Source organism: Desmodus rotundus, chromosome 6, assembly GCF_022682495.2.
Source record: "Desmodus rotundus isolate HL8 chromosome 6, HLdesRot8A.1, whole genome shotgun sequence".
Classification (NCBI taxonomy): domain Eukaryota; kingdom Metazoa; phylum Chordata; class Mammalia; order Chiroptera; family Phyllostomidae; genus Desmodus; species Desmodus rotundus.
The window spans coordinates 77,804,769-77,830,674 of record NC_071392.1 but is presented as its reverse complement, the minus strand read 5'-3'; the positions used below and the strand labels follow the sequence as shown (position 1 = coordinate 77,830,674).

General features: G+C 52.8%; 1 protein-coding gene and 1 long non-coding RNA gene across 3 annotated transcripts in view; one reads left to right on the top strand and one right to left on the bottom strand.

Annotated features, from left to right (window-relative positions):
- Positions 1–14,751, bottom strand: LOC128781191 (uncharacterized). Its single transcript, XR_008427094.1, has 3 exons — positions 14,542–14,751; positions 1,405–1,618; positions 1–901 (listed from the first exon to the last, which is right to left on the bottom strand). It is a non-coding gene; the product is annotated as an uncharacterized lncRNA (long non-coding RNA).
- Positions 1–25,906, top strand: part of PLXNA4 (plexin A4) — a 401,976-nt gene that overhangs the window by 306,404 nt on the left and 69,666 nt on the right. For both annotated transcript variants that reach the window (XM_053926493.2, XM_024555117.4), the window contains exons 6-9: positions 11,896–12,019; positions 12,726–12,879; positions 14,138–14,237; positions 16,563–16,677. In XM_053926493.2, the coding sequence (XP_053782468.1) occupies positions 11,896–12,019; positions 12,726–12,879; positions 14,138–14,237; positions 16,563–16,677 (493 nt within the window). The remainder of the gene's footprint in view (positions 1–11,895; positions 12,020–12,725; positions 12,880–14,137; positions 14,238–16,562; positions 16,678–25,906) is intronic.

The window sequence follows — 25,906 nt, the reverse complement described above, 5'->3', positions numbered from 1 at the left end:
GAAGCTTCCTCCCGCCGCTCCCCTCCCGGTAATGCCCTTCCTCCTCCTCATCTTCTCTATCTTCACTCCTTCCTTTTGATCTCTCTTCTCCCCTATCTTTGCTTACTCTTCCTTCCTTGTATCATTTGCAAATTTTATATTCCTTCTTTTGTTCTGAGTTCACTTTACATTGCCAAATCCCTAGAAGATAGATAGGAGTGGCAGTGTGGGAATGATGATGGGCCAGGATGTGGGATCACACTGGATAATTACACTCTGGAGGGCCGGAGGGAGATTCTGGACATTCCAACTGTCACTTGAGTATGGACTGACATTACGGGGCTAAACATCAGGGAAAAGGCATTAGACTTTTTTTCTCAAGGCTCCCATGGGCCACTCAATCATGTCCGTGACCTGTACTGTCCATTTAGTGATTCAGCATCCACTTAACCGACTCTCCAACATCCCCCCAGAATCTTCTGGTACTTGAGACTCTTCCGGTGCAGTTCAAGTGGGTAGCCCTCGAGAACCCGCCCACTGCTGTCATAACACTCATCTGGCTGTCACAGCACCCTGGGCCTGGGGACACGGGGCCAGACGAGCTCTGTCCCAAGTGCTGGGCCCTCTGCCTATGTGCACTTTTGTGCTGGCTCCCTTTCATTCTCGAAAAGTGGGAGGAAGGCAGTGGTGTGCAGTGGAGGCAAACGGTAACCTGGCAAATGCACTGAGTAGGCTGCAGGGTATGGACAACCGATCTAGACGTGTGCAGGGAGTTGAGGGCCTTCTTAGAGGATCCAAAGGCCCTTGGCATCACTGACTGCAGAAATGAGCAATAGTTGGACCCACTCTGATGGAATCGGGTTCCAGTCAAGCTCTTGCTGCTGGAACCCCAGGCTTCTAGTCAACACTTGAAATTTGATGCCTGTGAATTAGACAAAATGGAGAATAAAGTGTTATAAATTAAGGGAAAGGACTGTAGTTGTCCTATTTCACTGGTCATACTTCCTAGTGATTTTTAACTATAGGAATATTGGTGCAGGATCTTGTCCCACCCCCACCCAGGGGTGCTTCTGAAAGTTAGAAACAGCCTCTTAAATTCTAATACATCCTCTCTAAGGGCAAGGCACACACTCATCTCTGGGCAACAATCTCAGGCACAAGGAGTCCTTGAGTTCTTTAAGAGAAGGTCTGAAATCCCTCATGAATTGGATGGTGGGAAAAAATCGAGACCCACTCATGCGCACTGACATAACACGTCACTCAGAGATCATCAGAAACTGGGCGTGGGAGCGTACACAAAGCTGTATATCCCAACAGAGAGTGGTGGAGCCTAAGAGTGGCCGGTATGACAGAGGATGGAAGAGATTGCATTCAGAATTCCCATCAGCCCTCATCAATCCAGGAGAGTTCTTGGATGATACTTACTTAGTAAGGCAGAAAGGAAGTCATTTTCCTTGTCTCACACAGTGGGACCTCTCAGGAAGGGTCCATGCTCCGGACCTGTTGCTTCCTTGGGGACCTTAGGCCAGCTGGCTTTCTGCTTGGCCAAGGATGACTCGGCTGCTCCTGGCTTGGGCTCCCACACCTGGCCTCTTTCAAGGACAATCAGAAGAGCTGGCTCCGCTCTGACACTGTATGCCTGTGGGCCCAAAGGCAGGTGTCCGTGCCAGCTTTGACCCTGCCCGCTGTGGCTGGACAGGCCCACCCAGCACTGAGCCCCTGTGAGGAGCAGGGGCTCCCAGGTTCTGAGAAGGCACAAAGAGGCTGCCCATCTCCCATCCTCCCCTCGCCAGAGCTGAGTTTAAACAGGAATGAGTGGAGGAGGTACCAGAAATTATTTCTGCCCAGCCTATTTCCCCTTTAGGAACATAATACATGCCTCCTGTCAAGTGGCAAAAGTTGGGTGGACTGGGGCCAAGATGAAGTCTGGACAGCTCATGAAGGAGGCCATCGGGCTGCACTGGGAGGCCAGCATATCTGTTCTCAGAGTGGCCAAGAAAACAGCCATGGACATGAACTTCAGGCCTCTGCCACCAAGTCCAAAGTCCACTCCCCCCAGCCATGCAAGCAACCTGGGGCAGCATCCAGCTCCTCATCTGTGAGACAGTGATGTCTGACCTGCCCACTTCATGAGTCTTTGGAGAATCACCTGAGATCATGTGGGTGAAGGGCACTGGGAACTGAGCAGTGTGTAAAATGTAAGGGGGGCATGGAGCAGGGGTCTCAGCACAGCTGGGGAAGGACTGAATGCTCAGGGGGCCCTGCCTCTTAGGACTTTGGTTGACCCCCATTGATTGCGCAGTCTACATGACTTGCATGCTTCCCTCCCCAAGGGCATCCCGCCTCAGACTGCCTTCCTCTGAGTGGCAGATGCTCCTGCTGCATTCCTCTCCCCTCCGTTAACCTGGCGTCATGTCTCATTGTGGAGTCTGCACGTCTTCTCCGTACGTGTAATTTCAGGGCCTCCCTTGTGAAGCCCAGGCACTCAGAAAGCAGGGGCTGTGCCAGTGTTTTCTCTATGCCTGTTACTCAGCACTGCTGGGGGTGGGGGGTGGCCCCCCTTGCCCAGAATGCCACAGTGGGAGCAGGACTCTGGAAGGATGACTACCGTGGAAATCAGTGCAAGGTAGTTCCCACTTTTTGCAAACATTCTGTGAGACTTTGGACAAGAATAGTCGATTCTCGTTATCTGTGCTGCTTTATGAAGTCACTTTGAATGCCAAGTTCGTGAATACTGAACCACTGTTCCTAGGGAAAATACAGAGCTAGGTTCCTATGAGCCTCTGGTCACAATATTTTTGTCACCCCATCAATATATAACCATGTGTTATGTGTGCTTCTGTTGAAAGACCCCTTATTTAATATATATTGATTCATTAACCTTGAACTCACAGCCAACAGCACTACAATCTGTGCCTGAAGGAAGCATATCTAACCCAAGTATTTTCTCCATAAGACACGTCACAGCCTTCTTGCACTGAGGGACCCTGGGCAGGATTCCTAGGGGCCGTTTTAAACAGCAGAACCACCAAGAAACAGAAAAACGAATGTGAGAAATGTGGCAGCAAGTAGACCCCAAAAAGGACACACTTATCCCGAGAGCTAAAACAAGAGGGCACGGTGGTGTGGCCTGGTTGGGCCTCTGCTGGGGACGTCTGCTTGTGGCCACTCCAAGTTTTCTCCTCTCCGCTCACGTCTGGGAGTGACCTTGAAGAAGCTGCAGCATTGATTTGGGGATTAGGAAAACCTCTAGTCGGCAGGCAAGTTCACAAGTATGGAATCCACAAATAACAAGGATCGACTGTAACTGTGTGTGTCAGACACTCTGCAGTTTTCTTGAGAAAGAGGAAGCACCACACAGTCCCACAGAGGTGGAGTGGGGGTAAAGTTAGGTGACACAGGGTGTCATAAAGTTCCCAGGGGCTCCTGTGGGTGAAGGTCCTCTCCGACAAACTCGGGCCTCCTGGTCATGGGAAGACTCTGGTGCTGGGGGCTGTGCTAATGTGTCTGGTAAAGCCCAGCTCCCCCGGGAGGTTCAGCTCACGAGCACTCCTAGGACAAGGCTGCCTGTCCGCCGTGACACTCAGCGCATCTGTCCTGCCTCCCTACCAGAGTTAGTGATCAAGGGGAGGCCCCGGGCCCCCCTGGCCAGATGAAGGAGAGTAGGCCCCTGGATCTTCTAAGGTGCTTGTAATCAGGATATAATGTTTGCATTTACAGAGTGTGGTGCACACAGATCCTAAGTGTATAATTTGAAAAGTTATTTGACAGGTGGAAACACCCAGGTAACCAAACACCATCAGGATATACATTTCCTTCACCCTGAAGTCTGTACTCCTTCCCCTTCTTCCCAGTGGGCCTTTCTTCCCTAGTTCTGAAGTTCAGGTCAAAGCCAGACATTGCCTCTCCTGCTACACCCTCTCTTATTTTAAATAGAGGCCAACTGGACAGTCCTGGGTGGGAGAGGTGCCTGAGGGCACGCGGGAGGGAAGGGAGAAGGCTGCGGCAGGTGGAATAGGTGCCGAAGGCCAGGGAGGACCCCCGAGAGCCTGCAGACACTCACCCTAGACACCTCAGTTTGCTGGGAAGGGAGCATGGTGTAAGGGCAAGGGTTTTGTGTGTGTGCCTGGGAGGGCTGTGCCCATACCACAAGCCTGCTCCTAGGTTTCTCACCACCCCTACCCACTTTGTGCTGGGCCCTGTGCTGGGCTCAGAGGATCCAAGGGGAGGATGTTAGGCCACCTCTGCCCTGGGCCTTGGGAACAAGGCCTCTGGTCCAAGGATGGGGCAGAGGGGTGCAGCCTGTACTATAATCAGCATATTTGATAGGCCTGAGTCCAGGGCAAGACCCTGTGCTGAGCGCTGCAGTCAGGGGAACCAGGGCAAAGAGCATCAGGGAGCAGGGTCCTTCGGGTGTCACAGTATCTGTCACTTTCACCCACTTGCATGGTTGTAGGGTGAGGAGGGTGGGAACTCTTTGGGAAGGGAAGGACTGAAGGGGTGTGTTTGGGAGGGGGACAGAGACAGAGACAGAGAGAGAGGAACAGGAGGAGAGCGCTAGAGCATGCACAGGCCAAGGGCGGGGCCCCTCCTCACAGGTGGTTCATGTGGCTGAAAGGGCTGTTTGTACCAGCAAGGGCACAGGTGGGTTACAGACTAAACAGGCTTAAGAAATGCTCATGTAACTGAAATCCTCCCTCCTGTTACTCAGCCCCAGTTGTTGCAAAGAGCTGGCCTGCCAGCCCCAGTAGTGCGGAGGGCCACCTGCAGCCTTCACTCCAGTCCCTTAGGCTTGCTGGTGTCTGACGGCAGCGATGCCATAGCTTCAACAGTCTGGGCATACATTTGCCCACGAGCTGTGCCTGTAACGCAGACCTCTCCATGCATCTTAAGCCTTTATTCCCGGGGCATTCACCTTGGGCCTGAGCCTACCTGTTCTGTCTTGGGGGAAGGTAAAGGAAAGCCTACAGCCCAGCCTGCTTTCACCTGTCCTAGGCCTGGAACCTTGCCTCCAACTCCAGGCTTGGCAGGTCCCCAGGACCCTTTTATCTTCGCCTCCCAGGCCCAGGCCAAGAAGCCTATCTGAGGCTGAGCAGGTAACGGGATCCCCCGGCAGACCCAGCCGCATCGATTGGCCCAGACATTACCTTTCTGAAGAAGGGCCCTCAGCGTCACTGCCGGGAGGCTCGTGTAACCTAAGACTTCAACAGGGGCAAGATAAGATCGGCTTTTATAAAGTCTCTCCCTTGGCCCCTGGTGACCCCTCCTCTTGGCAGTGTTCCTCTGTTGGAAGGATGCCCTCCCTGGATGGGTTGGCACAGGTCACTGTTCAGGACTCTTCCCTTTTATTCTTTATATAGTTTCTGCCAAGATAGAGACAAGGAGAGAAAAAGGAAGGGGAGAGGAGGGGAGGAGAGGGGAGGGGAAGTACCCAGAGCAGAAGGATGGGCAAAACTAAGAACCTGTCTGTGGACAAACTCAGCCTGGGTTCAGTTTCCTCAGCAATAAAATGTCAATGACAGAGCCACAGTATGAAAATTAAGTCGGAGGCTGTGCATGTAGGCTCATCACGGTGCCTAGAGGTAGCCCTGTTTCAGTGACTGTGAAGCACAGGCTGCAGGTTGGAGCCCAGGGCCTCCTCCATGGCCCCTTCTCCTTACTCTCCTCCCCAGACCAGAGGGATGTGGCTGGGTGGCTGGGACAAACCCACGGCTATGAAGTCTTCTGCCTTGGACAGCTCCAACCAGCTGTGCCATTTAGGCCGTCTTCAGTGGCCGTGGGTGTGGCTGCCTGTCAGCCACCTGGGAAAGTGCACAGAGAACATTTGTCCCACAACCATGGCTGAGTGTCCCCCAGTTGAAGTACAAACTGATTCTAAAATGCACAGCCTGTCTAGCTGCTTCTTAGCATATCCCAGAGCCTGGTATCCAAGGCCTACTTAACCCTAACCTGCTAAGTCAGCGATCTCTCCTAAGGCTGTTTGCAGAATGTCCACACAAGCATGAGGTGTTGTTGGGATCCAGTTCTGCCCAGCAAACTCTGCAGTCTATGCTGCGGCCTCCCTGGACTCTTCACCAAAAAGTTCTCAGCCTCTGATCCAGAGAAAAGAGTAGATACTAATATATTGGAATTTTTCTCTGTGGCTCAGTAGATACACAGTATGGGTTAAGGAAACTTTCTTTTCTTCTCTGAACCACTGCCCGCTCCCCCTGCTCCCCACATACATATAACACAAGCTTTCCTGGCCGATGGGTGGTATGTCAATGATCCGTCTTCTCACAGAAATTAGGAAAGCCCTGCCATCCATGCATGTCCGTGTCCCTCACAGTCTAATGACTTGGCTCCCTGGGGACAGCCTGAGGGGCTGGGCTACCTCAACGCTTGAAGTGCAGACACGCACAGCCATGCAGCAGCACTCACGCACTCGGCCCAGTCACGCCACCCTGCACTGTACCGGGTGGGTGGCCCGCCTCGCACAGAGCAGCGTGCTCCTCTGCACCAAGCCTGAGGACCTGGTGACCTTCCCAGACATGAAAGCTCCAGCCTGTTGGATGAAGTGCCTTGTGGAAGTTGACCAGAATCAGAACGATTGTTGGATGTGTCTCAAGTAACAGACAGCATTCTTATTACCAACTGGACTATGAAGAGAATGGATCGGCCTTTGCTTTCTCCTCCTCTTCTTTCTCTTCCTCCTCTTCTCCTTGGTTCCTCTCTATCCCTACACTCCTGCTCTTCTCTCTGAACTTCACCTCAACCTTAGTAGAAATAATAGGTCCAAACAACACTACCTGCTGACAAAAAGAAGAGACCGACAGACAGCCTCACTCCATCTTCCCTCTGCCAACTGGCATTCCTCTTCTCAGAAAGAAGGAACCTCTCCGGGTTCCTGTTACTACCACCTAAGGTTGTGTTCAAGATATCATTCATTTGGGGAGGAGCCAAAAGGAAGCCAAGGCAAGTCTCCATTCAACCTGGGGCCAGGGCAGAGCCCACCCTGGTGGAGGGACAGGACCACCTGCTTGCTACATAAGCCCAGAATGGTTCTTCTTGGGCCTCCACTGAACTCCTGCACCTGCTCGTTCCCATTAAGTCCGGTGTCCTCCTCCTCCTGCTTTGGTGGCCGCACCCACTGAGTGAGGCCCAAGAAGCACAGAGAACCCAACATCTGCTGCTCAGTGTCTTGGGATCTTTAGAGAAGACACTAAAGGTCAAATGGTGGTGAGGTCAGTGGCCACCAGCTGATGATACAGGAAAAATCATAGTCTCATTGTGGTCTTCGAGTTTTGGGGTTTATCCAAGAACAAATTAAATACTTAGGTTGAGACCATGATGTCAGTCATGGGATCCTAGAATTGCGACATTGAAAGGACTCCCCAGTCCACACCCATCGTGTAAGGAACCTCCTACACACACACCAGCCTAGAGAGGTTCCCTGTACCATCTAGTCCGCCTTCTTGTGAGCATGCAGATGCACCTTCCCGTTTCTGTGGGAGTTCTTGAAAAGGCCGAGGACAGTGACATTAGGAAACCTGGTCTCTTTCCTTGTCAGGGCTCCCAGATGTAGAGGCAATGACCAAACAGCCCCCAGGCTCTCCAACTTGAGTAAATATTCCGAGTCCTCTTAATTTTCTGTAAACCTCATTTGGGAAGCTCCACTCTCACCCCACGTGTTCCAGGCTCCTCGTGTTCTAACCATGGACTCCCTGATGGTTCATGTTCAGCACAGGCCACGACCAAAGTGAAATGTCAAGGTTTAGGGGTTATCTATGGGGAGAAGCCAGGAGCAAGTTCTGGTAATTCAGACTGGTGGACCCATATCACAGGCCTGGGGGCAGGGACCAGTGGCGATCCCCCAGTTTGGAGGCTGGCCCAGGCCAGACTCACACATAGCCCCTTCTTCAAACTGAAATTTAGCTGCCTGGCCAGCAGCATTGGGACTTAATATTTCTATCCCTGTGTTTAGGAATTATTTTCTAGAGACCTTAATCACTACCTCTTCCCCTCTCCCTCACCCTTTTCCTTTCTCCTTTCCTCTCCCTTCTAATTTTCCACTTGGCTGGGAATTCTCCATCAGTGAAAGTTCAGGCTTAGGGGAGGGTAGAGGTAGCTGCTTCATTAGAGAGGATAATCTCATTGGAACCACTGACTTGAATAATAACCCCTCCAAGGCACCAGGGTCATTGTCCCCAAAGGCTTGTGGCACCTCTGAACTGAGACTGGAAGGATGAATTACAGAGAAAGTGGATTGAGGAAGGGACGTAAGAGAAGATTAGCAGGGCCAGACTCCATTTCTAGGGGCCCGGGGTGTCTTCCTGGGCTTTGTGCTGGCCACCTGTGGGTCTTTGCTTGGGGTGGCGTGGCAACCGTGGTGGCAGAGATGAATGTCTGAAAACTCAAAGTCATATATAGCATGCACTTTTCACACCCTGGGATGTTTTTTGAGTCATGCCTGGAAAATGGTTGAATCAGGCTCCCCCAGCGGAACTGAAGGGAATGCTTTAGGAAGTCCCTGGAGAGTCGTGAATGAACCCCCTACACATTTCCTAGCTCTTGCCTGGGCCAATGAGAAAACACAGCCCTAGAAGAGCAGAAGCCATTATGCTGACAGACCCCACAGGAATTTAGAAAAAATTCATTCTTCCCCCTCCATTTTCCTACCACATCTAAGGTCAATTGTCTGTGCCCGGACATTTGCAGCCTCTACCCTCATGGGCATTGAGGGATGGTAGAAATGTCAAAGCATCCCCAGCACTGACCTTCAACTTGACTTTCCACTAAAAGCTGAGTTCTCAATACCCTGTGACAGCTAGTAAGAAGGCAGAGCTACAGCCCAGACCCCTCTTCTTCCTTTTCTCCCTCCTGACCTCTAGGGCCGTTACTCCCTTATTAAGAGGGAAATTGCTGTAGCCATCCCCTGTTCTTTTGTCTTTGATTCACCCCATGGGCCAGTCTGGGAGGAGATTGGTGCTTCTGCATCAGCTGCAGTTTGGCAGGGTTGGATGAGGAAGGATAAGAAGAGATGGAATAATAACAATAACTAACATTTACTGAGGGCTTATTATGTATGAGCTATGCCCTGTTCTAAATTCTTTACTAGCCTAATCTTTTAATCCTCATAATAACCCTATTAGGTAGATACTATTTTGTCCCCATTTTACAGATGAGAAAACTGAGGCACCAAGAGATTAGGTTATTGGCTCAAGATCACACAGTTAGGTGGTGAGACCTAAACCTGGAGGAGCTGATGAGTAGTTAGTTTGGGGCTCTCAGAAGCATGGCAGGGTGCAGCGACATGAACTTGGGGAGCAGCAAACCATGCAGGTAGAACTTATCTTAAGATCCCTCAACCAGGTTTCTTTGTACCTCCCAGAAGAGAGATATGAATCACTATTTGGTTAAGTCCAGGTGTTGTTTGGCCTAAAAGCCACTTCATTTTTCTCTCTTCATAATTTAGCTAAAGACATTTTTCCAGACCTACTGATTGCTTTTGGAAAGAGAAACTTCAAAGTTGGGAAATCAGTGAATAATTTAAGCCTGTGCCAGCTCTCCTAGTCTGCCGTTAATGGGAGTAATAACACTATTAATAGCGATGTCAGTGCAGACACCCTGGAAAAGTCCATAACATTAGCTTAATGGCTAGAGGTAATGAAGTCCTCCCAGAGAAGCTAGCCTGGTAAATTAACTTCCGGGACTTTTAGGCAGATGCCCTTGTTGCCATGGGTCTGCTAGAGCAGCCGGGGAGCACCCTGGAGACAACCACGCTCATGTCTGACCTCTCCCTCTGGGGGATGGGAGTCCTAGAAGGTACTGGAGAATCCGAAAGTCACTATCACATTCAGCTGCTGCTGCTTCGTGGCAGGCAAAATAGCAATTAGCCTAGAGAAGATCGAAGGGAGACTTTTTATTGCCCAAAGCACATGAAGGAACACCACGATGGCAGGGAAGGTGGGTTTTGTGTGCGGCAAGGGGTCTGTCCCTCAATTCTGAGGCTGGAATCTTCAGGGAGGTCGAGCTCGGTGGTTGAGACCACAGGCTCGAGGGTTCATCTGTGCTCACACGTGGGACCTCTGGTTACCTGGCGGCCATTCCGGATCTACACAGGGGTTTAAAGCGGCACCTGCACCGCAGCATTGTGAAGGGCATGACAGACATACAGGGTACGCCCCTTATCACAGTGCCTAACAAGCACTCAGTGACTTCCAGCCATGACTCCATTATTCAGAATTGTTTTTCACTCCCTCAGTGCACATCCAATCTATTCTAAGGCCATCTTTTTGTCCCTGAATCTCCCCCTTTCTTTCTCTAGTCCACCCCATTCAGTGATTTCTCCTTTGTTTGCTAAATTCACCTCTCAGATTCCCCACTGTTAGGCCTTTCTTCCCATGGAGGCCCAAGGTGTCTTCTTCCCCCAAGGCTGGAGACGAGGCCCCCACCACTTTCCTGTGGGTCTGAGAGTCCCCCCAAGAGCAGCTCAGGTGTCCGGGTGCCTCTCTTCCCTATCTCACACCTCACCCGTCTGCCCATCGAGGCAGATGTTCTCTCCTCAGGATCCCCTTGCCCACATGGCTTCCACGTCTCTGGATATTTCCTTTCTTACTAAACTCCTTGCCCAGTGCTCCCTCCCGCCCTGCAACAGCTCCTGACATCCTGCTTCCTCTGTGGGGTCTACTCTCTTTCACCCAAGGAGGCCAGGCACCCAAGAGTGATGATGACCCTGCAGTTCTGCCTTATCTCACCTTGTCCCTGCTTTCCCTCGTCCCATAGCAGAATCTCTAGTCCAGATGTTCCACATCCTAGCCACTCGGCGAAGCCCTGTGTTCTCAAGGCTTGTCTGACTTGGATCAAATGCTATGCCCTGACACTGGGATACCTCCCTGCAGGGAAGTCCCACGGCAAGGCAGGGATGGCCCTGGCCCCAGCGGAGAGCTTCCAGCACCTTCCCCACGTGGGATGCATGCACTGGGGTGAGGGCCATGGTTTTTATGTGCATCGTTCACAAGCTCCCATCAGTTGAGAGTGTAAGATCCCAGGTCACCCTGAATGTGGTCCACTTGTGCGACTCGGTGCACTTTGAAGAGTACAGGACACTAAGCAATCAGAAAACCTTCTGCAGCAGTTACCCTATGCCATGGGGCTGGGATTTCAATTCAAGGCGGTCTGGCTCCAGAGTGGACTTTGAACTAGTGCACTCTGCTCCTTTGATCCTTCCTCCTCTCCCTCCCTTCCACCTGCATTTATCTTCTGTCAGCTGGACATGAGGATTACAAGGGGATTCCAAAAGAAGTCCAGCATGGTTTCTCCTTTTGAGCGGCTCACACTTGGGCTACACTCAGCCCAATAATTGTCACATAATCTAAGAAGTTCTAGACTGTAGGAAACTCCAGGTGCTTTTACCTTGGCCTGGTGTGAGGAGGGGCGGGGGATTGTAGGCATATAATAGTGGAACCATATCTGGAAGGGCGGACAGATGCTGGTCAGGGGAACACTGGGGAGAGGGCTACCCGGACAGACGAACTGATGTGCACAAGGACAAGGAAGTCTGAAAGAGTATTTTGTATATGTGGAAAGAACAAGCCTCAGTCTGCCTAAGGAGTGGCAGGAATGACAAGGGCCAAGGATAAGTGGGGAGGTGGAATAGACAGGACTTTAGGACTCTGTGCGAATGAGCAGGAGGTGAGAAGACTTCAGAATGACTCTCAAGTTTCTGCATTTGGCAAGCTGTCATGGGAATTCCATCTTTTTTAAATTCGGGCATGATGGGGGAGGACCAGGCTGGAGAAAGGAGCCAAAAGGTCAGTTCTGGGCATGTTGAGTTTGGACATGTCCTGGGAGCCACTGGCGATGAGTAACGTCTGTGTCAACCCAACCCTGGACCAGTCACCTTCTTCTCAGTCCCTCGTTGGTCTCTCCTACCAGGTGCACCCGGAAGGAGCGCTGCAAGCGGTCCAGAGAGCCGCACAGGTTTGCCTCTGAGATGAAGCAGTGTGTCAGGCTGACCGTGCATCCCAGCAACATCTCCGTTTCTCAGTACAATGTCCTGGTAAGGGCAGGAAGGCCAGGGGCCAGGGAAGAACCCTCTCCCCACAAAAAGGGTTGCAGCCCAATGCTCCCTAGCTGCCACAGGGGCTGGGCCTAACCTGCCCAGCAAAGCAGGTGGAGAGCAGGACAGCTAAAGAAGGTGTCCCTGGGAATGGAAGAGGGGGTCATGCACAGGAGTATGGGGGGAGAGGCTCTATGCCTAATGGGTAGAAAGATAGGTCAAACTGTGACACCGAAAATGATCCAAAGGGTACCCCAGAGAGGGAGAGCTTGGGGAACAGCAGCTTTGTGTGTAGGATGGGAAAGATGTCTGTGCAGAGGGACACAGGGCTAAGATGGCTCCCACGTTCTCGCACTGGGCACCTGGTGGTTGGTGCTGCCATTTTTCCAAAATTGGGACAATGGAAACGGAGCCTGATTAGCAGCACATCAGTCCTGCCCACTTTTCTTACTACACCCAAATCCCCAGAGCATTCTGTTTCCTGGGGCCAAGTCCACCCACAGGTAACGGGGTTCCTGTTGTCCTTGTCTCTACATTCCACCGCCCTCCTGGATGCTCTTGTAATGAATTGCATCTGTTCGTCTCTCTATCAATATCGTCTTGTGTTTTTTCTTTCTTTCTTTCTCTCTGGTCTCTCTTGCTCTCTCCCCTTCCTCCTTTATCCCATTTCCTTCTCCCCTTTCTTCCTCTGCTGGACTGCTCACAGCTGGTCCTGGAGACACACAACGTCCCGGAGCTGTCAGCTGGCGTCAACTGCGCCTTTGAGGACCTGTCAGAGATGGATGGGCTGGTGGTGGGCAATCAGATCCAGTGCTACTCCCCGGCGGCCAAGGAGGTGCCCCAGATAATCACAGAGAACGGTGAGAGGCCCCCAGAGGCAGAGCTGGGTGGCAGGGCTGTCCTCCTGCCAGGAGGAGAACTCAGGACAGACACTCAAGACGGATGTGGGGGGATTGAGGGAGCCTTCAGGAGGGGAGGGTAAGAGGAAGGGGTGTGGGTTGGTGGGGATGTTGCAGGAAGAAGGAGATGAGGTGCCCTTTGCTGCCCTTGGGATTGACTATTGAGACCGAGTGAGCATCCAAGAGTCAGGCTCATGCTAGGTGAGGAACAGCTGCAGAGGGTGGGTAGACGGCAAGGCCAGGACAGCATCAGAGTGTGCCAGGCAAGTCCAGGATTGTACTGGAATGTGAGGGGGCTGTCATGGAGGGGCAGTGGAGGAGGAGGTGGGACGGAGGAGTCCTCTGGCTCCTTACCCCCGCCCGCTCTGCTGGGTCTCTGACCCTGGACCACTACGCCCCCGCCCTACCCTAACCTGCCTTCCCAGAGCTGCCTGTTCGTGGCCAGCTGCACTGGGAGGGCTGGGGGTGGGCAGAGGCCCAATGCTGGTGAGGGACAGACCCGGCATGGGCAGATGGATGCCAGGTTGGTCCTCCCATTTGGGTTTGTCACATTTGTTCCGAGCTGATTGATTAATGAGGCTCTTGGGGAAGGCACAGAATGAGGCTGGAAGTGGGGGCCTGGGGTCAGGACTGTGAATTAAACATGGGTTCCCGCTCCTCCCTGGCACCAGCTGAGGATTCTGGGGACACCTGCCCGAGTGGAGCCCTGAGCCCACTAGAGCAGGGGCATCAGGGCAGGGTCTCTCCTTTCAGAGATGCGAATATGGGCATCTGCAAACACACACACACACACACACGTGCACAAAACCTCTTGTGTAGTTTGTGGCAACGTTAGTGAGAGGCAGCCTGTTTCTCCTGGTAGCTAATCAATGTGCTTGTAATTCTGTGAGTCCAGCATGGACAAGGTGCAGGTGAATGAACGCACAGTCAAATACCTGTCTGTGTGTATGTGTGTGTGTGTGTGTGTGAATTTAGGGCCTGATGACCAAATGAGGGGCAGAGTGCAGTGCAGGAGGAGGAAGAGGCCAGAACCGCCATCTGCAGCTGTTCTCGGGGTTGCCCAGGGACTGGGCTGGCTGAGTCGGGAACCTGTTAGTGCTGAGAGCACCCCCTCTGTAGGTCCAGCAACCTTCCCTTTCCCAGGGTGCATAACTCTCGGTGGGACCCTGACACGGGGCTTTGCCCTTCCCCTGACCTCATGGCCGGCTCTGCCCCACAGGGGACCACCATGTCGTCCAGTTGCAGCTCAAGTCAAAGGAGACAGGCATGACCTTTGCCAGCACCAACTTTGTCTTCTACAACTGCAGCGTCCACAACTCGTAAGTGCCCCCAGCCTCACTCAGCTCCCCATTCCTGGGGTCAAGTTTCATCCAGAGAGAGAAGAACCCGCCACTGTTTGCAAGAAGGTACCATCTAGAGGCCCTGCGAGGAGGCTCCTTCACCCAGAAGCAGACGGGCCCCTCCTCTGGCACCCTCAGGGTTAATGGACAGAGGCTAGAATGAGCAGTGGGAGACCCTCTGAGGTGGGGAGCTCCAGATCCCTAGCCCACATGTCTTCTCCGACATAAGTCTGTCCAACCTGATGCACTGTCCACCATCTGTTGAAGAGGCAGCAGGACTCACCTGAAGAACGGAGCAGCCAGCACTGGAGTGGGAGGAGGGGGCCAAGGAGGGCAGGGTGTCTGACAAGCCCCTGAGTGCTCAGCTCTGCCCTGCAGGCTGGGTCAGGACTCCGGCTGGGGTGGGTGGGAGATGAGCAGGCTGGGGCTCGGGCTCTGGCCCTGTTTGAGTAAAGCCTCCACTTCCCAAGGGAAGGTAGGAGAACAGAGGCTCGCACTCAGGAGTCAGACCAGCTGGACACTAACCATCTGTGCCCCAGTGTCCTCTGTGAGTGGGGAAGTATTAGTTCTTCTTCTGGGAACATCACCCAAAATACTTAACAGCTGACACAGCAAGAGCACCATCCCAGCATAGCAGTCGCTTGCTGGGACACGGCTGGTTGCTGCCCCTGTCCATCAGCCCTGCGTGGCCATCAGGATAGCAGCCAGAGAGCAGTTGGAGCCATGTCTGACCTGCTGTTTGGGCACCGCTCACATTCTTGCTGTTACTATATTATCATTTCCTCTCTGAAATGATGGAATTGGACCAGAGTGAACAATGGACAAGCCTTTTTTTCACCATAGATACCTTTCTCCAACCAGAATTAGGTGCAGAAGCCCAATAAACCTAACAGATGGAAGTAGGAACTACTCTGATTGAGGGTCTGTGGGGACCCGGAACCCCTCTGTCTAAGAACCCCACATCCCTGTCTCCTCACACAGTCTCCGAAGAAGCCCCTTGGCTCCCCGGGGTTCCGTACAGCACAGTTTGAAAACCATAGGACCTGATCTCCAAAAACCCTGCTTGCTTCTATATGCTGTTCTGTTTTCCTCTCCATCTAGGACAACATAGAACCAGAGACACTTTGGGCAGGAGGGATTTTAGGGTTTAGCTATCTGGGTACAGGCACTGTGAGTACAGAGCTTGGCTCTCTTTGGGGCCCCAAGGAAGAGGCAGCCAGCCCTCCCAGCCAAAACCAAGCATTTCAACACTGGAATTCTCTTTCTGCTTCTTGCCACAGAACTTCCTGTGGCTCTAGCACTTGGTGGCCTAATCCCTCACTCCCCTTTCACCACTGTAAGAAAGTGAGTAGTGGATAAAATCACATGTGAAGTTTCCATTCCGCCCCTAACACGGTTGTAAGTGTGTACTATGTGCGAGGCCATGTGTTACCCATTAGATGGGTAATCACACAAGTTAGTAACCAATCCTGCCATCCAGGAGCCATGCCTAGTGGACTAGTGGAGGGAAGGACAGTGAACGAGAGAAGCAGAATACAACAACGCCAGTACTGTCCCAGAGACATAAACAAAGGGGTTGGCGAGGAGATAAGGTCCATCTGGCCCACTCTCCATTGGTCAGAAAAGGGGGAGATGGCCATGTGGAGGAAGGGAAAATGGTACTGCAGGTACAAGGACCAGACACCCGTGGGGACATGGACCTGGACACCAGGAAGGGCTTGGCCTGCGTGGCAAGGCATTTGGAGTTTACCCTTTGGAAGAAGGAACCATGCTGGGTTTATAAGCAGGGAGGAACTTTTGTAAAGTTGTCTTTGTTTCTGGGGGTGAAGTGTAGAGGTGAGGTTGCCAGTCCACCAACAGGGCAGCCTCAGAGCCCTCTGCCAGGGTCAGTCCATGTGGGTGCTTGTCAGCATAGACCCTGGAATCAGTTGGAACTAACACTTAATGATCTTGTTTGCCCTAAATCTCGTGGGCTCTCTGGACAAGCCCCGCTACTCCAGGCCTCGTTGTTCCCCGATTCAGCCAAAGAGGGTACCATCCTATGGAAATGCATAGTGGCTGATGAGCCCCTGGGGACCAGATTTGTCAACTGCCCGAATGCAAGGGAGGAGGCCAGAGAGACTGGGCTGGCCGAGGACTTGAAGAGAAAAGGGGTGGCTTTGGATGAGATTTGCTCTTCCTGGGTGCTTGAGGGTGGTTTCTCTCACTGTTGAAAAATGTTTTCCTAGGCCCCAGAGTCTCAGGCCCTCTGCTTTGGGCTCACCCGGGGTCTCTGATCCGTGCTTCATCCTCCCCTGTGCCCAGGTGCCTGTCTTGCATGGAGAGCCCTTTCGGCTGCTACTGGTGTAAATACCGACACGTCTGCACCCATGACCCCAAGACATGCTCCTTCCTGGAAGGCCAAGTGAAGCTGCCTGAGGTAGGTCCCAGAAGCCAGAGCAGTGAGTGCTGCCTGCTGTGAGCATGGACCACACAGGCAGGCCTTCCCTTAGGAAGAAAACACAAGGTCAATACCCGCGGGATCACCAGCTTCTCCCCAAGCCCTCCTCTTACGGGACTATGTTATGAAAGCCGTAAACATGCAAAGCTCTGTGCAGGGACCAGGGGTCTCTGGCTCCATCCTAGAGGCTCGGTTCCAGACAAAGGTGCATCCCAGGTCACTCCAGGTGGGTGAGTTCTAGAACAATTCCAGAGGGATGAGTATGTGTGTGTCCGAGAAATCATCATAAGCACACAAGAGTGCTGTGTATGGACTCCTCAGTTGTCCCTCAGACCTCTGTGCGCAGAGCAGAACTGAGATTTTTTTAAGTGAAAGAAAGAGAGGAAGAAGGATGAAAAAATGATCAACTTAGCCAGAGCAGTGGTTCCCAAAGTGTGGTCACTGGACCAGCAGCAACAGTGTCACCTGTGAGGCTGTTGGATATACAGTTTCTGGCCCAGCCCCAGCCTCTGGGCGGGAGCACCCAGGGAGGGAGCGGTCCTCCCAGTCCAGGCATCACTGAGGGAGGGCTGGGCTGCATGGCTAAGCTACTGTGTTTCTGTTCCCTCCTAATTGTTCTTATCCTTGAAAACTCTCTGTCACCATAATAGAAATACTCTTCGCCTGTGTTGTTACCTTTCTTAGAATGTAATTTTGTGAGCAAGGACCCCAAAGTCAACTGGCATAAAAACACTCTGGAAAAGTCTGCCGTTGTTCAAACGTTTGGTGCTCCTGTGACTCCCAGCACTGGCTCAGTGGTTCTCAGCCGTGGTTGCTTTAGAATGCTGTGATTTCGAATACACACACACACACACACACACAGAGAAGAAGGGGGTGCGGACATAAGCCCCCCACCCCGCCCAGACAACGGGATCTTTCTATGGCTGGAAATGGCTGCTCTGGATTCATAACCCAGAAAAAGAGACCCAGACTAAGTTTGCCCCTTAATAGGGAAAAGGAGGAAAGAGGTTACATCTTGGCTTTAAACAGGAGTGTGAATCTAATGTTTGTTTCAATTCTCTGCTCTTCTGTAAGACAGAACAGATCTAAGCTAATGGGACAGACATGGGTCTGACAGCCAGAGGGCACACCCTTGGCATGAAGACCTGAGGAAAGGCTGGACGGTCTCCTTGATCACGGGCCTTTATCTCAGGGCAGGGAGTCAGGAGCAGGAGGGCTGGTTCGCCCACCAGGACCAGGGGCGGAGAGCCTAGGAAGTGACGTCTTATTTGTGCAGAAAGCTGCAAGTCACTCCATGAGAGCAGAGACAGAGGTTTGCAGCCTCCCTGCAGCTTTCCAGACTGGGGTATCCAACGGAGGTCTTGTGTGTGGAGAGGCCTAGGAATAAGACGAGAGCAGAAGCAGTAGAGCTCTCTAGCGGAATTCAAAGGCCCCTGATCATTTAATCACCCTGAAGGAGGCTTTCAAATCTCTGCTTTTGCTTTCTTGTTTCCTGCTCTTGTCCCAAGTTTCTGCCTTTAAATATATAAAAGAAAGCTGCATCTGCTGTTCAGAAAGAGGGAAAAAAGAGCTAGAAGAGAATAAAACAAGAGCCCACCACGCTTCCCCAGTGCAATGCAGGGGTCCCTATGGAAGAATGATGTCCTCAAGGGCCCGGACTGCAGGCCAGGCACAATGTCTGTACCTGACACTGGCAAAGGCTTCTGGGGATTCATGGCACCTCAGAGCCCTTGATGCCAGGACCCCCAGGAAAGGGAGAGGCCTGGAGGCACATGGCCAATGGAGGGATGTGGAGATGGTCTAACCCACCAGATGTGGCCGACCTTTGATTCTTTCCATTTCACGTGAGCCGTTTTATGGTGAGCCTGGAAGGCCTTTGCAGAGAGAGAGAGGCTCCTGCATAACTTGGCATCGCACTCAATTATCCCATTATTGAATGAAATTGACTTTGGCTCCTCTCTTTCCTGAACACTTATTTATTCTGAGAGAAGAAGCTTTAAGGCTGTGCTTCTGGTCCAGGCTTGCAGGCTACCGTCTATCCAGCTCAATACTAGGACGGTTGGAATATAACAGGGAGGAGAAGCCAGCACCGAACACCTCCTGATGGGCCCTGTAGCAGCCTCTGGCTGGAGAATGTCCCAAAGGGAAAAGAAGTAAATAAGTATTTGTGGGCTGTGAACTGATCCAGCCATTTTGGGTCAGTGGAAGGAGCTTATAGTCCTCAGAGTTTGTAAGAAATACCAGGCTACTGATGGAAATATGGTGAATTTTTTTATGGTGTTGTTTGGTTTTCTATCCTTTTGTTTCTGGGAAGAGATAGTAGCAGGAATAAGGGGTAACAAAGAAAAGCACACATTTGAAAGGTGATTTTGCGGAAGCCCGCAGACAAGTGTCCCTTCTCCGCACTGAGGGAGGAGCTTACTCACAGCAGGGTACTCTGCACCCCTGGTAGGTGTTGCCACTGCCCTTCATTACCCAGCCCCCAGCAGTCCCCATGTGCAAGGCATTGTGAGCGACGTAAGGGTGGACAAGAGATCTGCACAGCTGCACTTAGAGGTGTGTGAGAAGGGCCACGGGTCTACAAGAGCCGTAATTGTAGATGGAAATGAGCTAGAAAGCATCGAAGAGAAACCCATGCCTACAAAGTGGCCTTCTCGGGTTCCCATCAAGGCGCAGGTGCCTGCGCTGACCCACAGGGAGGGACGCGCTCGGCCTCGGGCCTGCGGCTCCCCTGGACATCCAAGTGCAGACCTACTCTCTTGGCATGAAAGTGCGACCCACGCCCAGTGATTCTTCTGGAAGTCTCTGGGCTCTCATTTCCTTTTAACTTTTGAGTATGGGGATACAGACAGGGTCCTTTTGTTGGGCAAGAGGGATGCTGCCAGGTGGCTTTTTCATCTGTCCAGCACCCGCTTGGACCCCAGGAAGGCTTTCATCTGTGCGTCTTCCAGTCTCAACGCCGGCTTTGTTGACTCTCACCAGGGATGTTGAATTACCTTTTTTTTCCCCAAACAAAGAGTGCATTCAGGTGAAGTTATGGGTCTGGGACAGAGAACTGGTCAATCATTGTTGTTATTATATTAACGGCGTGTATTCTAGCATAATTACTGTGATTAGAAATAGAATGCCCAGTAACATATGTCGTTTATAGTAACTGTATTACAGTTACAAGGAATGATTTTGTTTCAAACTAATGAGGGCATTGTGATAGCAACCCTGGGCCTTTAGATCAGCTGCCAGACCCTGGGTACCAAAGAGAGGAGGGAGCGGAAGGGGAGGGAAAACTGAAGTGGGACAGAGGGTCCTCCTGCTCTCAGGCCTGTTCTCCCAGCATCAGCTGAAACTCCTTGCTTCCCACAGAATGGCCTCTCACGGGGGCAGCCGTGAGCAGGGCCATGTGCTCACCTCTGCTGAGCGGGAGGCGCCGCTGGGCCCCAAGTGGCTTTGGAACTCCCAGGTCTTCCACCTTCTGACCTGAACACCCCATCAGGCCCGCACACCTGGGAACAGTGACCTTTAGGAAACAAAGGCGAACACCATGGAAAGGCAAATTCATGGAGAAAAACGTGTGTCTGCGATGGGCTATTTTACTATCATTTCTCATCTAAACTGAAAGGCAGAGGGAGCTGCAGCTGCAGGTTTGTTCTCAGGGCGCCAGGCCGGATGGTCCTTGCTAGGAAGGCGAAGCACATCTGGTCCACGGGGCACAGGCTGAGCGAGGAGGTTCCCGCGGCCCCTCGCTTCTTGAAGTTCAAGCAGAATTTACTCCAGAGAACAGTTGTAAGATCAGAAGAGGCCAAATGAATTCTATTTGATTTACAAAGCTATGCTTGAAGTGCTCTCCCAAACGTCCTCACCACCCGCCACCCCTGAGATGACATCCGCAGCCAGGGCAGACATCTTGGCGTCTGCCAGCCCCGAGGGTGGGTCCTCTCTGGGACTGCAGAGCCGGCAAGGCGAGGGAGGTGCTAACCCTGGGCTGCGGCAGGCCCCTGGTGCTGGAATAAGCCCCTTGCCCTCCGACAGGGCCGGCCAAGGGTGCTCCCCTCCCAGCTGGGCTCAAGGGAAATCGGGCCAGCCGATCCTGTCCCTTCTTGCAGAGGAGTCATTCCTGGGACCCAACCCAAGGGAACAAACCCCCACAGCCATGCCCTTCACCCTCTTTGGAGAAAAACAAAGCTAAACCCAGCTAAAGAACTTGCTTCCAACCCATGCGCAGCCCCCACTCCAGGTATTCCATTACTGGGTTGCCGTTTCTCCAGACAATTGCACTTTCCATCAATCTCGTCTGCCCCTCCCCCGTTAAGGTTATGGGTATTTCCTTTCTGTATTATTACTTTGCTCTCTCCATGAACCAGCCCATCGTAGATCACGCTAATGGCATTATAAACTTGAGGAACAGCAAGAAAATATATGGTGCGTTACATTTTCGTATTGGGCACCACGGGTCTGAGAAGGTGAGCGTAAATTTGGGGTGCTGGTTGGGGCTAGAGCTGGCTGGTCTCTGGGATTGATGGGGGATGAGGTGATGTGGAAGGGAAAGGTGACCTGCAAATCACTTATTCCTTAGCTGCCCCTAGATGCTGCCCCAGCTCAGCTCCCCCCACCCCTCCTGAGCGCTGCTGTCCTCCCCAACCCTGCTGGAACAATAATTAGGAGAGTTAGAGCCCGCATCTTGTAACCACACGGGGGGCTGTAAATCTGGAGGCCTGACACCCCCTCCCCAGGCAGCAGCAGCCCTGACCCAGCTCAGCAGCTGTCTTTGTGTCCTTGTTCAATTATTTAAATGCCCAACGCAACCTTGGTATGAAGCAGCCACTGACGCGTCAGACATGGTAGACAGAGAAGCATCCTTTTGGCTTTCATACTTTGGCTTGGTGTTTGTTCTTAATTAGTGCGATCTTTACTTTTGTGTGCACGTAAGTGGGGACCAAAATGTGCACATGGCTGGACAGGTGACTTGGGGCCCCCTGGAGCTACCCCCTGCCAGCCAAGACAGTAAAGATTTTCTTGTGCCTCAAGCCACTGCCACTCCTCACCCTCAGTCCCTTCTCCATGAGAGCAGGATGTAGCCACAGGCAAAACAGCCTCCAAGGGAATCTGGTTCTCACTGTGTGTGTTTGTCTCCAAATAGTCATGCTAAATGCAGGCCTTTTCCACTCTCCAAGAGCTGGCCCTTTCAGATGATAGTCCAGAGAAAGATCTTTCTTGAAAAGAGAAGGGAAGTAGGTTTTTGAGGAACTCCGTGTGGGAGCTACGTAACATCCGGAATGAAATTCAGATGGTCAGGTGTAAGTGTTTTTGTCCACTGCTATTGTGGGAATGAAGTAACTGGTGTCCTTGGTCTCTTTATCACGAACATGGGTGATCATACGTGTTGTGCTATGAAACAAGAGAGCATGTGGAAAAATTCGCGTCGGGGGATGGAGGTGGCGGCATGCACACTGGATGGAATCCTTGTACCGTGTCAGCCGTGCTCACTGGAATCGAAACAGCATCACGTACTGTCAGCCACACCTGCGTGGACGATGGTACCCGTTGCATTATAGTAGTTACTATAATACTTACCTGGCAGGTAAACAGCCGCCTCCAGGAGGCCCGCCTCCCCTGCAAGCCCGTGGCCCTTCCCGCATGCCCTCGGATGGCCTGTGCTTTGAATACCACGCTTTGAGCTAGTTCAGCAGGTGTTGTTATCCCATTTTACAGGTGGGGAAACTGACCTTCCAAAAGGTTATGTAATGACTGTCCCAGATCATCTATGGGGTTCATAATAATAGAACTGGGACCATAAAAATCATCTAATCCAAACCAGCTCCAGAGGGTTTGAGGGACCTGCCCGAGGCCACGTGGTTGGTTGGTGGAGGTCCTATCTCAGAGCATATGAAACACGTCACCTTCCAGAAGAGGGGAATGCTCTTAGGAGAGCAGTGGACAGAACTGGGACCTCCCTACCTGTCCCCTTGTTGTGTCTGAGGCCCTTGGAGCTGTTGAAATTGTCAGACTCCACACAAGCTCTGAAGCCAAGAAGGGTGGCTAAGCTGGATTACGGGAGCTGATGGGGTGTGGATGGAAAAACTCGCGGCTGGCGTGCATGAGAGGGACCCTTTGGAAATGAGGGAGGAAAAGAGAGTTGATGAGGGCCCAGGCTCAGCCCGAGCTGAGGAGGAAAGATGAGGGAAGAGCAAACATTTGTTGACTCTCACTCGCTCGCTCTGCACCAGACGCTTTATGCGTGGAATTCCCTAAACGCCCCTTGGAAGAGGAGTTGTTAATCCCGGTGCCTAGTTAAGTCGAGCAACGATTAGAGCTCTTGTGAGACTCTGAAAATAGCAGGAGGAAGACCGACTGGCACTCAGAGTTACATGATTCCCCAACTGGGTCCCTTCTAGTTAAGGAAACTCAAAGGTGGGGACCCGGTGGGGAGGACCTGGGCTCCCGGACGCCGTGGCAGGGGCACTCAAAGCAGGCTGCAGACGCGGGCGTGGAGACACAGCAGGCTCTCTAAACTCGCCCAGGAGCTTTAGACGTTAGTGTGGTTTGTACCGGGGTCTCAGCATGAGTCGGGCCAGGGTGTGGGGAGCTGGAGTAGGAGGACAGGGCAGACCACGGTCCCTTCATGCCTTGTTGCCTAGGAAGAAATTGCCATTTTACATTTCAATTAGGAGGGATACCAGGTCAATCAGCAGTACCACCAGAGGAAAATGGGCCCAGCCCAGTCCTGGGCCTCTCCAATTATTATTAATGAACTTACTCTCAGGGCTGCCAACCTTTTTACATGCAAGCGAAGGCTTTATGGGGCCATTGGCAATCAGGACTCATTAGAGAACAGAGCAAGCCACTGAGAAAGAGAACCCTGCAGGGGGAGAGAGAGGCTTATGCTTCAGTTTATGTCCTGGCCTAGAATCAGTCCGGCCCCCAGCAAGGTTCCAGGCCACCTCCAGGCTCCCTAGTCCCACTGGTCTCAGGGAGATCCTTGCTGACCTGGGGTGGTCCCAGCCACCAGGAGGAACTGACTGCCTTCCTTAAGGGGAGGAAAGATGGTGAATCGGCATCTGAGGCCTTCAACTGCCAGCACATCTTGCTGATACTGAGCCATTATTTGTCCTCTCCCTGCCTCAGGGTCTCCTTTGCAAAGTAGAGGGGACACATTAGGTTGGTTCAGAAGACTGTCAGATTCTAGACACCATCAGCATACTGTCCATGCAGCGACATTTTGCTGTGGGACGTGGAGGTGGGAGTCCAGCCCTTCCGCTCTCACTGCAGAGGCAGCCGTAGACCCAGCGTCCCCTTGCAGGTGTGGACCTGGCGGGAGGAGGGTCAGGCCTGTGTGTGCTCTGGAGGGGAGGGCTGCCCCGGGCTATACAGTAAACAGGGCCCTCCGCCCAGGACTCCCTACTCCCATAGAGCTTCTCTCCTGATTCTCCAACACCACGCACCCTCCTTGCTTCAGTCCTGACCATCATCCTTTTCAGACTTGCCCTTGTCTTCTCTGTGTCCCGCAATCTCATCCTGCTGGAGTGCGTGTGTGGTGGTGGGGGGGGGGGGGCGGGGGGAGATGGCAGTTACAGGGTGGAGCTGCTAAGGCTCTCTCCCCACGTGGGCCTCAAAGTCTCCAGAGACCCACTGGGTCAGGGGCTCAGAGCCCCACGCTGAGCGCAGGCCCCATCCTCACCCTTCTCCCCTCCTGCCTCCTGCCTCCCTGCTGCTCCTCTTTAATTGTGGTGAAACACACATGTAAGATTTATCCTCCTAGACAATGTTAAGTGTGCAGTTCAGTGCCATTCAGTATACTCACATTACGGTGCGCCCGTCACCGCCGGCCCATCTCCAGAACTCCTTCTTCCTCCCCAGCCGAACTGCCCCCATTAAACATGAACCCTCTGTCCCCCTCCCCCAGAAACCTCCGTGCTGCCTCCTGTGTCCCTGACTCGCACTACTCTAGGGACCTCGTATGGGTGGAATCATGTAATATTTGTCCTGCTGGGACTGGCTTGTTCCACTTAGCATATGTTTTCAAGATTCATCCGTGTGGTCGCGTGTGTTAAAAGTTCCGTTTGAAGGTGGGATAATATTCCATTGTATTATACGTCACAGTTCGTTTGCCCACTCATCCACTGATGGATGGTCGGGCTGCTTCCACCTTTCGGCTGCTGTGAATAACGCCGCTCGGAGCATGGGTGTGCCAGTTCGAGTCCCTGCTCTCCAGTTGTTTTTTTTTTTTTTGGTGCACACCCCCAGAAGTGATTGTGGGATCTGCTGCTCCTCTCCTACCTGCTCTTCAGGATAACATTGTGGGCAGCCTGGAGGAGGGGAGGGGGGATACTTAACAGCCCTGGGGCACTCACTCTGCTGAAGCAAGGCTTCGAGTGATGGGGAGGGACAGGGCCAAGGCCACCCCCAATGATGGCATCAGGACTGGTTGGGGCTGAATGGGCCCTTGGGTTCCAGCCAGCAGACAAACAAGGACATGGAATCTCAGGGTGGGGTTCCGAAGCTCTTCAGGAGCTCAGTGGGCACTGGAGCTCAGAGGTCTGCTCCCTCCCAGCTGTCAGTGACAGAGGGGCTCGCATTGGCATTGGGACCCAGAGGGACAGCTGCCAAGTTGTCTGACTGCCTGGGCACCCCCCCCCAATCAACCTTTCCCCCACAGCCTCCTTTCCTCCTTACTTGGCTGGGGCAGGGTGCTGGGGTTGGGGGCCCACAGCGTCTGTAGAGAGCCCACAGTGAGCCCCAAGATGGTAGCCTCGACGACCAGCCTGCCCAGATGCCATCTGTGTCGGCTCACCCCAAACGTGCCACAGTGAGAGGAATGTGGGGGTGGTGGGCCTGCCTGACATGGGGTGCCCAGTCCCTGCTGGTGTTTTCGGAAACCCTCACTCTTGCCCATGCCAAGCAGCTTAGAATACTGACTCTCTTCCACCCATCCTGAGATGCAGAAACAAGCCGCCTTCCACTGCTCAGCCGGGCAGAGCACCCACACTGTTTATTGACCCCGTTCTCTCCCAGGCCTTCATGGGCAGAGCTGACTGCCCCAGGGGAAGGGGGCCCAGCGACTCACGTCCTCCATCCCCATAGGTCCTCCGGGCCCTGCTCTGCTCTAGGGGTCAGCCTGCCCATTGCTAGCACCTGGTCAGTGTGTATCTGCTCTGAGGGGCATTTTCCTGGAGTTAAGTCAGAAACTTCTGGATTGAAGGGGTCTCTGGGCCCA